Raw genomic sequence first — 16,549 nt, forward strand, 5'->3', positions numbered from 1 at the left:
TGTGGTGTCATTAAAAATGAACTCTACTGCACAAGTTCATAAGTTCAATGAATACTGATTCACACAATGGTGGTGGATCTAGATCGCCATGATATAGTGCTGCAGTGCAAATATCTATGGCTTCCTTAAGTGGAATATTGGTGAATAGGCTAGCAATGTCAAATGAACACATCGATGCAGCATTGCTATTGATATGCAAGTCCTGTATCGTCTGCAAATGTGAAGGAATCCTTCACTCTGTATGTGGAAAATTTGGTCAAAACTGGTGATTGGCCAATTCATGTTGTGCAGAACCAGTCAGAGGTAAGATGGGGTGTAGACAGACATCACACTTTTGTGTCTTGGGCAGAGCCCAAGTGTGATGCTAGGTATGTAGACTGTACATCCCAAAGACTGGCGGATCATATCAAATAGCATGTCCCAGCAGCTGTTCACAACTGGCAGGGTACAGACCATACCCAACCAGCCCATGCTTGCAAAACTCAGAACGCAGTGTCCAACAATAGATGTGATACCGCGCTTGGACAACATTTGCTGACCAATCATCAATATGCTAAGAATTACATTGACAACCAATTTAAGGTTGTCAGGCTCATAGTGTGGTGTGTTTGTGTGTACTGGAAGCTATATATATTAACACACAGGGCCCTATTCTTTTCAGACAGAAAGAACATGTACATACATCATGCCTGTTTCAGCCAAACAAAATAAGTGACAGCCATTTTCGGACTCATTCCTCAGGACAATACCTTGACCAGTCAGGGTCAAGCTGCCTGGTTTCAATTGCGAGTGTCCTGATGAATGCAAGATTAAAAGCTTAGACATATCTCTTTTTTTCAGCAATTTTTTTTGTCCAGCTCTGCTTACTTCTTGGGGGATCAATGTTCTGGACCCTAGGCTTCAAAAAGTGCTCCTTTCCTTCACAGTTATTGGAACATTAAATGCCACAGTCACATTAATTATTTAGTGCATGGGAGGGAGGGGAATTCATGAGTGAACCATGCTTAAATTAATGGACTAATAATCCAGAGGCCTAGTCTAATGATCTGGAGATGAATTCAAAACCCATTATAGCAGCTGAGAATTTAAATTCAATTAGACAAATCTAGAATAAACAGCTAATATCAATAAAGTTAACCAAGCAATTACCAGGTTGTCATTAAAAACCTGTATGTTTCACTAACATCCTTTAAGGAAGGAAATCTGCCATTCTTGCCTATCTTTGCTGTAAGCCTGGAGTCTCATATGTGTCGTTGACCTTTAACTGCCCTCTGAACCAGCCTAGCATGCAACTCAATTGGGTAGAGATATTAACAATGTGGTAATGTCACTGGACTAGTAATCCAGAGGCCTAGGTTAATGATCTGGGGACACAATTCCCATCACGGTAGCTGGTGTAATTTGAATTCAATTAATATGTAATAAGAATGAAACATCCTGACCACCCAGCATTGACCTAAGCACCGGACACAAAGACGACAAATCCAACCCAGTCAATCCTCAAAACCATCCTCATTAATATCTGTAGACTTTTGCCAAAGTTGGGAGGTTAGGCTCATGGTGAAAGAACTAACACAAGGGAAAAAACTACTTGGCCTCATCATCATCAATCTGTTGGAGATGCATATGTCCTTGAGCATACTAGTAGGAGTGATCTTGTAGAGACAAAGTCCAATCTTCACACTGAGGATAGCCTCCATTGTAATGTGTGGCACTAACACCCTGCCAACTAGGATAGCTTCAGAACGGATCTAGCCTCTTGAAGCTGGGCATCCAGGTGCCAGTTTGCAACATCAGAATTATAGTTTTCCACAATCTGTAACCTCCTAGCCCAGCATATTCCTCATTACCATCAAGGCAGGAGACCAACTCTGATTCAATGAGAAATATGCCAAGAACAGCACCAAGTGCACCTAAAAATGAGATGCCAACCTGTTAAAGCTATCACACAGGTAGCATTTGTGTTAAGCTACCTCCTCTCTGAGATTCAATATTATTACTATCATCGAAACACTCAATCATCATGGGGTTACCATTGATCAAAACTTAACTGGACCAGCCATGTAAACACTCTGGCTACAAAAGCAGGTCAGATCTAGGGTTGCCAGCTCTCCAGGGTTGGCCTGGAGTCTCCAAGAATTGAAGATCAATCTCCAGGACACTGCTGTGTGCAATCCTAGAGAAAACTTATTAGGACTTTTTTTTAAAAATTGTTTTTTTCTCATTTCCTTTGAACATTCCTCTTTAATAGATTAAAAGTATTGAAAATGGGAGGTGGGTGAAGACTGTGGCTGACAGTCGGGCATCATCCAATTGGGTAATAAGTCTTTTTAATGTAAAAGCAAAATACTGCAGATACTGGAAAAGGTCAGCAGAGAGAAAAACAGAGGGAGTGGAGCCAAATAGGTCAGTGATAGATGGGAACTGCTCCCACCTGCCCCTGACCTATTTTGCCACACCTACTCCACCCCTCTCAAGCAGTATAAAATCCATCACATTCCTACTACTCGTTAATTCTGAAGAGTCATGTGGACTGGAAATGTTACCTCTATTTGTCTTTCCACAGATGCTGCCAGACCTGCTGAGTTTTTCCAGCATTTTCTATATTTATACCAAGTCTTTTTGCTTTCCAATTGCCATAGGAAGGTGGTGCATCACAAGGATGGATGAGTTGGCTGACTAATGGCTGGAGCACAGGAGCAAGTCATGGGATGAAACCTCCAGGAATACATTTAAACACAGTTTAAATCAGAGTCAATCAGCGTCTGGGTATTCTATGGTGAGTGACTCCCCAAAATCTTTCCACCACTTGCAAGGCACAAGAGAGGAGTGAGATCGCAATATTATGCACTTGTCACGATGAGTGGATGAAGAGGTTATTTTGTAGAACAGGCTGGGGGGGCTTTGCTGAAATTGAATGGAAGAGCATTAGTATGAATGGCCCGTGGCGGGAACAGGGCCATTATAATAGAACACTCAGCTCTTTTGCGTCACCGGGATGTCTCTTGCTCTGATTGGTTGCTATGTGGATGATGTCAGTCGGCCGGGTCAGCCTATGGGAGGATGGTTTGTTCCGACGTGAAGCTGCTTGCGGGAGGCCGCCGGTTGAAAGCATGAAGTTCGGGATCATCTTGGTTCGGCAGTGAGTACTGTCCCGGATTGAGGAGTCGGGTGGTCCTCGGGCCAGGGAACAGCTGGTTCCCCGGAACTCTGTAATATCAGGCCGGCTGCTGTTTGAAACAATGAGCCCGGGTCACCCTCTGCTACGCCGGTCTCTGATCGCACCAGTGTAGTTTGTCATTTAACTCGATCCGCAGCCCTTGGTAGGCGGGGCAACTGGAATTGTTAATTATTTTTTGCCCAGTGGCAACTTTGCTGTTTGAATATTGTGGGGGGTACGATTCAGAACCTTGCCTCACTGCTGGGTTAATTGTAACTCGTAGCGTGAATACCTATTATTAGTACCAGAAACTTGAGAGGAATGTAGGGTCACCGACTGAAATTTCAATCATGGCCCTTGAGTCTCCAAAACGTGGACCCACCAAGACCAAGATTGGGCCTTGGCCTGAGACTTTAACTCTTTCTCTCTCCACAAATGCTGCCAGATCTTCTGAGCATTTCCAGCGTTTTCTGTTTTCATTTCAGATCAGCATTTTCTTCTGTTAAGATTGGGCACTCCTAACTTAACTGGTTAAAGTGCACCTTTCGAACTTTTCCCAAAGTTATAGGGATGTTAATAATCCAACACTTGTTTTGTGAACTTGGTGCAGCTCAAGGTGGAGGATGTCATACGTCTTTCAGCACTGGAATAGGCCATTGCTCGTTGAAAGAACTATCTAATTAGTTGCACTGCCCTACAGCCCTGCAACTTTTTTTCTTGTGTGTGCATATATAGCCAACCCATTCTCTTTTGAAAGTTGCTGTTGAATTTGCCCAATCACCTTCAAGCAGTGGATTAGGGAAAGTCACCTGAGTATCAATATAACTGAAATATATTTTCTGTATAATCATGTGAGGGTCTTTACTACTAATGAAAGAGTGGACATGAGTGAGTTTTTCAGCTTTTTGCTTACAAGATTGTTTACTGAAAGCTGGTATAAGGTACATGTGGGAGAGCACAGTGTAACAAGCAGATGTTGGCATGATGTAATCAAACTCCTATTATTTAATTTTGCAACAAACCAGAACCAGTTTTTAAGTCCTAATGTATTTTTTTATATGGCATTTAGTGTGTTTTGTCCATCCGTGGATGTTGCACTTCTCTCAATGCAAATGACGCACTTGAAACTGACGTGATCCAAATGTCATATTCCTATTTGACAAGCCTCTGGAAGCAGCCTACTACTATGTGCTTTGTGGTACTGAGTAGCAGGATTGCAGGTAGTACGGTTTCTTCATTGATAGTTTTCCAAATTTCTGAGCATTGTTGATGATGCCCATGCTCACCTGGACTCCAGTAGGCCAACTGGTGCCACACAAAAATAGAAAAAGAAATTGGTGTCAGTGTGAATGTCAACCTGAACACTGCATAAATATCAGGTATGCTGAGAGTTGCTTTGATTTTTAAATATTATGACAAACCAACATTTGAGATCTGTTCCAGGGAGATAAGCTGGATGGATGGCTCCTGGGGAATCTATCTATCCTCTTCAACCTTGGCTGATGAGACTAATTGCCATGGCAACCAACAAGGCCAAGCAACAAAACAGTGAGGTCTATGCCAAATCCTGGGTGCTCACTAAGCAGTGTTTTGAAGCAATGATTCTGTTGCCTGGGTGACTTAAAGTGACTTATGGTGCACACGACAGAAATTGTCCAAGCTAGTGATGATGTGCTGTGTGCTCTATAATATTACAATCAATAGAGGCATCAGCATGCCAGCAACTGATGAGCAGAACAAAGAGAGATTCAAGGATGTGGATGAGACATTCTTGCATTGCAGCCAGTTGTGTCGACAGATCATTTCAACATTCTTCAGCTAAGCTGCAGCATTGTCACTGTTTTTAAAAAAAAAAATTGGTGGGCCATCATGACGGTTCCTTCTAATTGTCCTTGCAGTGCTGATGCTGCCCTGCAGCTTATAAGAAGGGTAAAGTCACTTGCTGGAGTTGATGGCTGCCAGCTGTTTGCCAGCAAACAGGGCTAGTGACTTGAGGGAGACTGAAAGCAATCCAGCTCTAAGGTACAGTGCATTTAACGTGAAGGGTCATTCTCCATTCACTCTCTGTGGCCTATACTGTTTTTGATGGGTGTTTCTTTCACCCTTGATAAGTTGTGGATACATGATATTGCAGTTATTGTAATACACATACAGTTGATAGAATGGGAGGGCTTCATTCTGTTGAATGCCAAGCAAAATCTACCATCCTCCATCCTTTAACAGGCACAGTTTCTGCAGAATTGCTGGTTGACGACTGCTGACCTCTGGAATTCCGATTTCATTGTATTGCAAGCCCAATAAAATCAAGCATATGACTTCCCAGACACTTCACAAAAAGTTGACCACTGCTAATTCTTGCCTGCACTCTTGAATTGTGTGCGCTCTGCATATTACGTTCAGCAAGCAGAATGATAACCTACTGTATTATGAGCCTTACATAGATTCAGTAGTTTGAAAACTACTTGGCTTAATTATCCTACAATTGCTCAATGGCTCCTTTTTGCCTCTTACAATTGTGTTTATGTGACATAGGACTGAAAAGACGAGCTTTCCATTACCTATTTTTTAAATCTTTATTTGATCATTACATTGCCTTACCTTGGGTGGAGCAAGTATTTAGTTTTTCTAAGCAGCAGTCTCTATTGCTTTCACAGAATGGTTACAACACAGGAGGCCGTTTGGCCCATTGTATCCGCCCTGGCTGTCTGAAGGAGCAATTCCCCACCTCTTCTCCCTAGCCTGCACATTCTTTGGATAAAAATCCAATTCCCTCTTGAATGCCGGTTTTGGTCTTGTGATAGGCTTTGAAACATTGTCATGCTGAATGTTGTGACAGTGACTCTGGAGAATAGAGCACTTCTTTGGGGTTTCTCAAGCATTTTCCTCCTTATTTCTGAAGATATTTTACCTTGACACCATCTGAATTCACCCTGTAACCTGAAATATGTGTATAATAAATTTTGTTTTGGGGATTTAGATCCTTCAGTTATCATGCATTGCGATGGCACTACACTCATGCAGCTATGTTCATTGATTAATTCTGTAAACAAATGTGTGATTGATCTGCAGATTCTTGAGAATCTTGTATTGTGAAGGGGGAGATGGTGGCATAGTGGTAATGTCACTAGACCAGTAATCCAGGGGGCCAGTGTTCAAATCCCTCCACAGCAGATGTTGCAATTTGAATTCAGTTAACAAATCTGATGTACAAAGCTAATCTCTGTAATGGTGGCCATGCTGTAAAAATCTTTCTGGCTCACTAATGTCCTTTAGGAAAGGAAATCTGCCATCCTTACCCTATGTGTGACTCCAGATGCACAGCAAGTGATTGATTCTTAACTGCTCTCTAAAATGGCCTAGCAAGCCACCCGGTTCAAGGGCACCTAGGTATGGGCAACAAATGCTGGTCCTGCCAGTGACCCCACATCCCATGAAAGAATTAAAGTATGAAACTGGGATTATTTTGCTGTTTACTGGTTTAACATTGTGCTTCTTTAAACATTTTTTAGTGGTGAGACAAGATACAATAAAGCAAAAGTTCTTCAAGGTAGGTAATATTCAAAATTAATGTAATGATTAAAAAGAAACAATAAAATACTAGTCTGTGGAGACTCTGCTTTTGAAATATTTTCTCCCCTTTATTCATTTATGGGTTCCCTGTGCTAAGGAACATTCTTAGGAGAATGAGCTGCTTCCAGGACTTGGCCAGCTGTCATCTAAAGGATGCTAGAATGTGTGCAAAGATGTAGTGAAGTGGTTAAATCTCTTGGCTTGAGCTTCTTGGTTTATTTTTCCCTCTTACTGATTTTTCAGCATAATGTTGTTACATGGTCTCACCCATCATTAACCAGTCTGTGCAACTTCGCTCTACCACTGTACCATTGGTTTCTATTTAAAAATGTTAATGTAGGCTTTACATAGGGCTTATTAGGTACATGTATTTCGCATATGGTGTTGAACCATGCAAACCAGGAAGGCTCCAGCGTTTATCAATTGTTTGGAGTTTACTCAGATTATCAGTGTCGGTGATAGAATTTTCTTTGTCTCCAGGTGAAGCCAAAGGAAATATTGGCTCAGGCTTTTGACCACAAAAGAAGGGGGAAAATGTACATTTTTATATAGCATTGTTCACTTATAGCTTTCCTGTAGTGCTGTATTTGTGTTATATAGACAAAGTCAGTACTATTTTTGTACATCAACGATCCACAAACAGCAAATCATCGGTTGATCTATTATAATACCTTTGACATGGCAGTCCCTCCTCAACATTGCACTGAAGTGTCAGCCTAGATTATGTTTAAATCTGCAGTGGAGTTTGAATTTGCAATGTTGTGATTTTGAAGCAGGAGTGAGCATAATTTATCACTGCAGAGGAATGTAGTTATGCAGTCATGAATGACTTATGGAACACCTTTTTACATAAAAACATTTCCATAAGCTTCACATAATGAATAACTTTAAAGTGCAGTTGTTATGTGGGTCTACTCAGTGACCAATTTGCACTAACAATATTCCTCAAACAGTAATGGGCTGAATTAGCGATCAAAGTATTTTGACAATATTGTTTCCTAGAGGAATACTGGCAAGGACAGTGGGAGAACTCTTTGATCTTTGGATAGTGTCAAAAGATCTTTAACTACCGTCTGAAACACCATAGTGTCCTAGACACTAAACTGCCCTAGTTTAACATCTCTAGGGAATGACGCTTCTAGCAGTTTAGTAAAGCCTCCATACAACAATGTACATTGAACTCAAACTTTTTAATGTGGGTTCAAACCCAAAATCTGACCCAGAAGTAAGAGTACTGGCAGCTGAACAAACTGACAGTCAATGGGATAAGGACAAGTTTAGATCCTGACTGTGATGGCCTTTGCAGTTTGCATCCTGGATGAAGTGCCATAAAGCTTCCAGTACAGTGTAGGCTGTATCCCAAATTAGGGAAGGATAACATAAGGAACCAGGTTAAAAAGTTAATTTTACTGAGGAACAGTGTTCTAGGTCACTTACTTCTGTTATGGAAAATTTAACCTGCAATGTTGCATTTTTATCTTACTACAAGACATATACTGTTGTTGTCCCTGTGGAAAGAATGCTCAAAATGTAAATTTTGCAATTAATTTGGGGACCAGTGACACTTTGCTTCGTCTATTACTTGTTGTGATTGTTCCCTTATAATGCAGTGAAAGCATTCCTTATTATTTTTGATATGGTCTCATTAGACATTACCCACATGTCCTTCTGTTTTACAACTGACACTTGGTTCTGCAAAATTTGAGGTAGAATGGCTCACTAGCCCATAAATCCAACAAATTCTGAGTTGGAAAAAAGGAAGCACTTCATTTGTGGTTGGAAGGTATGGTTAATAAAATGTTTACTTTGTATGATCTGGCACCATTATCATCTCATTTAAGAAATAAATAACTTCCATTGAGGAACATTAACAATTAGTCAGTAAACTATAGTGTCTCATCAGAATAACCTTCTTTGAAAGGTCCTGAAGCACCTAAGGTCTAACATTTCTTTCTGGAAGGGCACTGAACAGTGCAAGTCAGATTGGTTTGAATTTGATGTGAAATATTGTGTTCTATGAGGTCTTTGCCATTTTCTTCCTATATCCAAAATTTCAAGAAGTATGGGAGCAGATACATTTTGCACCCGCCCTCATTGGGACAGATACATTTTTTTGTGATGCGTGCACAGAATGTGGCTATATCTGGCAAGGCGGCCAGTGTTTATTGCCCATCCCTGTTCGCCCTTGAGAAGGCGGTTGTAGGTTATCTTCTTGAATACAACAGACTGACCGTTAGAGTTTACCACATTGCTCAGGACATCATCCATTAGAAATTCCTTCACTCCTGCCTTCAAGGCACTTATGCTTGCGTGATGTGTTCTCCCACACTATGTAAATGACCCCAACTCTGAAATTTGGGATAGGGTCAGGGATGTGACAGGCTGCCTCAACTGTACTTCCAGCATTGGAGATAGGCACCAGAAACTTTGGGCCATGATTTCCTAATAGGTAGATCTATTGTTCATTTACTATTATACAATGCTTTTCTATAACAAGTAAAGATAAAAGATGATTTATTATTTGCTTGTAATTTGACTAAACGACCCATAAACCTTTTAATGTACAAAGGGGATATCTAGGGCAACATCTTCTAGTCCTAGAAGATTTTCAGGCACCAGACCATGTCCGGGTCCCAACCCTGATGGAGTTGGAGTCTCGCCCGCCTGCATGATCTTCCCAGACGCGCATCATTAACAAACCAGCTCCTTATTTGACATCCAATTAGGGACAGCGGACAGGCTGCAGAATCAGGAGGGCTGTTGCAACTCCCAAGGCTGTGATGACCAGCAGCCCCAACGGGAAAAGTGGGTGCTGCTGATGTGGGTACGAAACTGCAAGGGTGACTCACGATGGAGGCGCCGTATGAATGCTTCTGCATGCTTTAAAATTAAGTTTGACCACGGGACAGCCTGCGGCTCTGGCCTTCTGATCTCCACAACTTCGGGATAGGACAATTTAAAGGAGGCGTCAATGGCACTCCCCAGCCTGCTGCCCAGAGCTTTAGTCTCATTGGGAGCCCCACCTACTGTCAAGATGCTGGCATTGTCACTAATTTTCAACCTATTGAGCACTTAATTGATACTAATTGTCTACCTGCCGCTGTTGGTCTGACTCCTCCTCTGGCAAGGCAAGAATGGGTTGGGAAGCCACAGGTCCTGGAATGTTTCACTGTTAGTCAGAAGAATGTCTTGCCTAATTAATGTGAAAGATCTTAGGGCACTGAGAAGTAGTCTTTAAACTGCCAGGTTAAATAAAATTATAGTCTGCATGCAGATTAAACCTCTTCTACTCCATTTTAACAATGCCATTGTGTCACATCAGGAGAAAATCACACACTCCTCTGCAATTGAAACAGTATAAATTTGCTCTGCTCCTGACAAGCCACCATCATGGTCAGCTGCATTTTAAATTTTGTTAACACCTGTGTTGTGACACCGACTTACTTATAACAGGACTTTGGGAAACCTTATTTCTTTTAGATTTTTACAGGAGAATGTTAGCCCATCTTGTTTCACTGGAAATATATAAATTGTTGCAAATGGATACCAATCAGTGCATGCATAGAATAAAAGCTGGCCTGCAAACTTAACCACTCTTTTACTTTGTTGTTCTGTTATAATTTTCAACATTTTTACTGTTATGTATGTTTAAAAAAAAACACTACCCAAAGGAAATGTTCTAGTATCTTTCTATTCCCTTTCAGGGCAGGGAGTGGATGAACCACTGTCCGAGTTTGGCTTCAAGCAGGCTAAGGCTGCAGGCCAGGCTCTCAGCAAAGTCAGATTCTCCCATGTGTTCTCAAGTGACCTACAGCGTGCTAAACAGGTGCTTTTTACCTTCATTCTGCTTATCTTCGGCGATGATTCAGTTTCAAGAATTATTAGTTTTGTAACTAATTTTTGTATCTAAGTTGGACTGAAATGCAACATGCTAGTAACTGTTTCAGGAAAATAAGAGTTATTGAATCTTGAAGCAATAAAGATGAAATTCCTGTAAAAGCACAGTAGTTCTTCAGTAGGTCCAACCCGTGGGGCCACAATCTCCACCATGGCTAGTACAAGGAGGCAGGTCCTGAATCCCCCCCATCTGGAAGGGGGATTGAACCCTGTGCTGTTAGCACCAATCTGATCCACACCAGCTGTCCAGAGACAACTGACCCCCACTCATTCCAGGGAGTCAGAGTTACCGTGGCAACATGTATGCTGTAGTCCAGAGCTATGAATAGTGATGGTAGATGCTCCAATTTTCCTTTCTTCTTATGACTGTACAAGAATCTTTACTGCTCTTACCACCTTCCATTGGCTTATGTTAGAAGGATTTGCAGGTTGCTATCCGACCTGTTTGGCCATCTTAGAAATGCACCCATAAGAACAAAAAAACTGCGGATGCTGGAAATCCAAAACAAAAACAGAATTACCTGGAAAAACTCAGCAGGTCTGGCAGCATCGGCGGAGAAGAAAAGAGTTGACGTTTCGAGTCCTCATGACCCTTCGACAGAACTTGCGTTCGAGTCCAAGAAAGAGTTGAAATATAAGCTGGTTTAAGGTGTGTGTGTGGGGGGCGGAGAGATAGAGAGACAAAGAGGGGGGGGGGGGTGGGGGTGTGTGGTTGTAGGGACAAACAAGCAGTGATAGAAGCAGATCATCAAAAGATGTCAATGACAATAGTACAATAGAACACATAGGTGTTAAAATTAAAGTTGGTGATATTATCTAAACGAATGTGCTAATTAAGAATGGATGGTAGGGCACTCAAGGTATAGCTCTAGTGGGTTTTTTTTTAATTTTAATATATAATGGGAATAGGTGGAAAAAGGAAAATCTTTATAATTTATTGGAAAAAAAAAGGGAAGGGGGAAACAGAAAGGGAGTGGGGATGGGGGAGGGAGCTTACGACCTAAAGTTGTTGAATTCAATATTCAGTCCAGAAGGCTGTAAAGTCCCTAGTCGGAAGATGAGGTGTTGTTCCTCCAGTTTGCGTTGGGCTTCACTGGAACAATGCAGCAAGCCAAGGACAGACATGTGGGCAAGAGAGCAGGGTGGAGTGTTGAAATGGCAAGCGACAGGGAGGTTTGGGTCATTCTTGCGGACAGACCGCAGGTGTTCTGCAAAGCGGTCGCCCAGTTTACGTTTGGTCTCTCCAATGTAGAGGAGACCACATTGGGAGCAACGGATGCAGTAGACTAAGTTGGGGGAAATGCAAGTGAAATGCTGCTTCACTTGAAAGGAGTGTTTGGGTCCTTGGACGGTGAGGAGAGAGGAAGTGAAGGGGCAGGTGTTGCATCTTTTGCGTGGGCATGGGGTGGTGCCATAGGAGGGGGTTGAGGAGTAGGGGGTGATGGAGGAGTGGACCAGGGTGTCCCGGAGGGAGCGATCCCTACGGAATGCCGATAAGGGGGGTGAAGGGAAGATGTGTTTGGTGGTGGCATCATGCTGGAGTTGGCGGAAATGGCGGAGGATGATCCTTTGAATGCGGAGGCTGGTGGGGTGATAAGTGAGGACAAGGGGGACCCTATCATGTTTCTGGGAGGGAGGAGAAGGCGTGAGGGCGGATGCGCGGGGGATGGGCCGGACACGGTTGAGGGCCCTGTCAACGACCGTGGGTGGAAAACCTCGGTTAAGGAAGAAGGAGGACATGTCAGAGGAACTGTTTTTGAATGTAGCATCATCGGAACAGATGCGACGGAGGCGAAGGAATTGAGAGAATGGGATGGAGTCCTTACAGGACGCAGGGTGTGAGGAGCTGTAGTCGAGATAGCTGTGGGAGTCGGTGGGTTTGTAATGGATATTGGTGGACAGTCTATCACCAGAGATTGAGACAGAGAGGTCAAGGAAGGGAAGGGAAGTGTCAGAGATGGACCACGTGAAAATGATGGAGGGGTGGAGATTGGAAGCAAAATTAATAAATTTTTCCAAGTCCTGACGAGAGCATGAAGCGGCACCGAAGTAATCATCGATGTACCGGAGAAAGAGTTGTGGAAGGGGGCCGGAGTAGGACTGCAACAAGGAATGTTCCACATACCCCATAAAGAGACAGGCATAGCTGGGGCCCATGCGGGTACCCATAGCCACACCTTTTATTTGGAGGAAGTGAGAGGAGTTGAAGGAGAAATTGTTCAGTGTGAGAACAAGTTCAGCCAGACGGAGGAGAGTAGTGGTGGATGGGGATTGTTCGGGCCTCTGTTCGAGGAAGAAGCTAAGGGCCCTCAGACCATCCTGGTGGGGGATGGAGGTGTAGAGGGATTGGACGTCCATGGTGAAGAGTAAGCGGTTGGGGCCAGGGAACTGGAAATTGTTGATGTGACGTAAGGTGTCAGAGGAATCACAGATGTAGGTGGGAAGGGACTGGACAAGGGGAGAGAGAAGGGAGTCAAGATAACGAGAAATGAGTTCTGTGGGGCAGGAGCAAGCTGAGACGATCGGTCTACCGGGGCAGTTCTGTTTGTGGATTTTGGGTAGGAGATAGAAGCGGGCCGTCCGAGGTTGGGCGACTATCAGGTTGGAAGCTGTGGGAGGGAGATCCCCAGAGGAGATGAGGTCAGTGACAGTCCTGGAAACAATGGCTTGATGTTCAGTGGTGGGGTCATGGTCCAGGGAGAGGTAGGAGGAAGTGTCTGCGAGTTGACGCTCAGCCTCCGCGAGGTAGAGGTCAGTGCGCCAGACAACAACAGCACCACCCTTGTCAGCGGGTTTGATGACAATGTCAGGGTTGGACCTGAGAGAATGGAGTGCAGTAAGTTCAGAGAGAGACAGGTTAGAATGGGTGAGAGGAGCAGAGAAATTGAGACGACTAATGTCGCGCCGACAGTTCTCAATGAAAAGATCGAGAGAAGGTAAGAATCCAGAGGGAGGGGTCCAGGTGGAGGGAGAATATTGGAGATGGGTAAAAGGATCTGTTGAACGGGGAGAGGACTCCTGCCCAAAGAAGTGAGCCCGGCGACGAAGACGGCGGAAGAAGAGTTCAGTATCATGCCGAGACCGAAATTAATTGAGGTGAGGGCGTAAGGGTATGAAACTAAGTCCTTTGCTGAGCACTGAACGTTCAGCATCGGAGAGGGGAAGGTCAGGGGGTATAGTGAATACACGGCTGGGGTTGGGATTGGAAGAAAGGGTGGGGACGGAGGAACAGGCAGGGGCGGGGGGTCCTAGATGGGTGTTGGTGTCGATGAGTTGTTGTAGCTTGCGTTCCTTAGCACTTGAGAGAAAGAGAAAAAGTTTCTTGTTGAGGCGTCGGATGAGCCGAAGGATAAAATGAAACTGGGGGCACGCGCAGCTTTGAAAAAGGGTACGGCGGTGCTGCTGGAGGGAGAGGTCGAGTGTGTTCATATGGCGGCGCATGGCACTGAGTGTGGATTTCAGAATGTGACGGGAACAGCAGTCCGAGAAACGTTTTATGTCCCGGAGATACCTGTAATCCTGGGTGGGTTCGAAACATGAGGGGTGGAATTTCAGTTGAAATCCACGTGGGGTAAGTCGGAGACGGAGACAGTCACTGAGAAAGGAGATATGGCTGTGAAAGCGGGTTTTAGTAAACACCTTGTCAAACACTAGGAGGGAAATGGAAAGCAAAGAAGGTGAGCAAGACAACAGAGAGATACGGAAATCTTGTCGCAGAGTGGAACAGAACTTCTTCAAGGAGGTAGGCATTTCTTGAAGAGCAGTGGCAGTCAATTAAACACAGAGATAAGAACAAAAAAACTGCGGATGCTGGAAATCCAAAACAAAAACAGAATTACCTGGAAAAACTCAGCAGGTCTGGCAGCATCGGCGGAGAAGAAAAGAGTTGACGTTTCGAGTCCTCATGACCCTTCGACAGAACTTGAGTTCGAGTCCAAGAAAGAGTTGAAATATAAGCTGGTTTAAGGTGTGTGTGTGGGGGGCGGAGAGATAGAGAGACAAAGAGGTGGAGGGGGGGGTGGAGGTGTGTGGTTGTAGGGACAAACAAGCAGTGATAGAAGCAGATCATCAAAAGATGTCAACGACAATAGTACAATAGAACACATAGGTGTTAAAATTAAAGTTGGTGATATTATCTAAATGAATGTGCTAATTAAGAATGGATGGTAGGGCACTCAAGGTATAGCTCTAGTGGGTTTTTTTTTTAATTTTAATATATAATGGGAATAGGTGGAAAAAGGAAAATCTTTATAATTTATTGGAAAAAAAAAAGGGAAGGGGGAAACAGAAAGGGGGTGGGGATGGGGGAGGGAGCTCACGACCTAAAGTTGTTGAATTCAATATTCAGTCCAGAAGGCTGTAAAGTCCCTAGTCGGAAGATGAGGTGTTGTTCCTCCAGTTTGCGTTGGGCTTCACTGGAACAATGCAGCAAGCCAAGGACAGACATGTGGGCAAGAGAGCAGGGTGGAGTGTTGAAATGGCAAGCGACAGGGAGGTTTGGGTCATTCTTGCGGACAGACCGCAGGTGTTCTGCAAAGCGGTCGCCCAGTTTACGTTTGGTCTCTCCAATGTAGAGGAGACCACGTGATACTGAACTCTTCTTCCGCCGTCTTCGTCTCCGGGCTCACTTCTTTGGGCAGGAGTCCTCTCCCAGTTCAACAGATCCTTTTACCCATCTCCAATATTCTCCCTCCACCTGGACCCCTCCCTCTGGATTCTTACCTTCTCTCGATCTTTTCATTGAGAACTGTCGGCGCGACATTAGTCGTCTCAATTTCTCTGCTCCTCTCACCCATTCTAACCTGTCTCTCTCTGAACTTACTGCACTCCATTCTCTCAGGTCCAACCCTGACATTGTCATCAAACCCGCTGACAAGGGTGGTGCTGTTGTTGTCTGGCGCACTGACCTCTACCTCGCGGAGGCTGAGCGTCAACTCGCAGACACTTCCTCCTACCTCTCCCTGGACCATGACCCCACCACTGAACATCAAGCCATTGTTTCCAGGACTGTCACTGACCTCATCTCCTCTGGGGATCTCCCTCCCACAGCTTCCAACCTGATAGTCGCCCAACCTCGGACGGCCCGCTTCTATCTCCTACCCAAAATCCACAAACAGAACTGCCCCGGTAGACCGATCGTCTCAGCTTGCTCCTGCCCCACAGAACTCATTTCTCGTTATCTTGACTCCCTTCTCTCTCCCCTTGTCCAGTCCCTTCCCACCTACATCTGTGATTCCTCTGACACCTTACGACACATCAACAATTTCCAGTTCCCTGGCCCCAACCGCTTACTCTTCACCATGGACGTCCAATCCCTCTACACCTCCATCCCCCACCAGGATGGTCTGAGGGCCCTTAGCTTCTTCCTCGAACAGAGGCCCGAACAATCCCCATCCACCACTACTCTCCTCCGTCTGGCTGAACTTGTTCTCACACTGAACAATTTCTCCTTCAACTCCTCTCACTTCCTCCAAATAAAAGGTGTGGCTATGGGTACCCGCATGGGCCCCAGCTATGCCTGTCTCTTTATGGGGTATGTGGAACATTCCTTGTTGCAGTCCTACTCCGGCCCCCTTCCACAACTCTTTCTCCGGTACATCGATGATTACTTCGGTGCCGCTTCATGCTCTCGTCAGGACTTGGAAAAATTTATTAATTTTGCTTCCAATCTCCACCCCTCCATCATTTTCACGTGGTCCATCTCTGACACTTCCCTTCCCTTCCTTGACCTCTCTGTCTCAATCTCTGGTGATAGACTGTCCACCAATATCCATTACAAACCCACCGACTCCCACAGCTATCTCGACTACAGCTCCTCACACCCTGCGTCCTGTAAGGACTCCATCCCATTCTCTCAATTCCTTCACCTCCGTCGCATCTGTTCCGATGATGCTACATTCAAAAACAGTTCCTCTGACATGT

General features: G+C 44.4%; 1 protein-coding gene across 3 annotated transcripts in view; it reads left to right on the plus strand.

Annotated features, from left to right (window-relative positions):
- The first annotated feature begins 3,042 nt into the window (after positions 1–3,042).
- Positions 3,043–16,549, plus strand: part of LOC121286444 (fructose-2,6-bisphosphatase TIGAR-like) — a 33,328-nt gene continuing 19,821 nt past the window's right edge. Inside the window, exons 1-4 of one of the 3 annotated variants that reach the window (XM_041203563.1) lie at positions 3,084–3,142; positions 5,059–5,182; positions 6,670–6,707; positions 10,435–10,556. In XM_041203563.1, the coding sequence (XP_041059497.1) occupies positions 5,112–5,182; positions 6,670–6,707; positions 10,435–10,556 (231 nt within the window). In that variant the 5' untranslated portion in view covers positions 3,084–3,142; positions 5,059–5,111. Of the gene's footprint in view, positions 3,143–3,169; positions 3,324–5,058; positions 5,183–6,669; positions 6,708–10,434; positions 10,557–16,549 lie in introns of those variants that run through there. The other 2 variants (XM_041203562.1, XM_041203564.1) reach the window with 2 other exon arrangements.

Source organism: Carcharodon carcharias, chromosome 13 (assembly GCF_017639515.1).
Source record: "Carcharodon carcharias isolate sCarCar2 chromosome 13, sCarCar2.pri, whole genome shotgun sequence".
Classification (NCBI taxonomy): Eukaryota; Metazoa; Chordata; class Chondrichthyes; order Lamniformes; family Lamnidae; genus Carcharodon; species Carcharodon carcharias.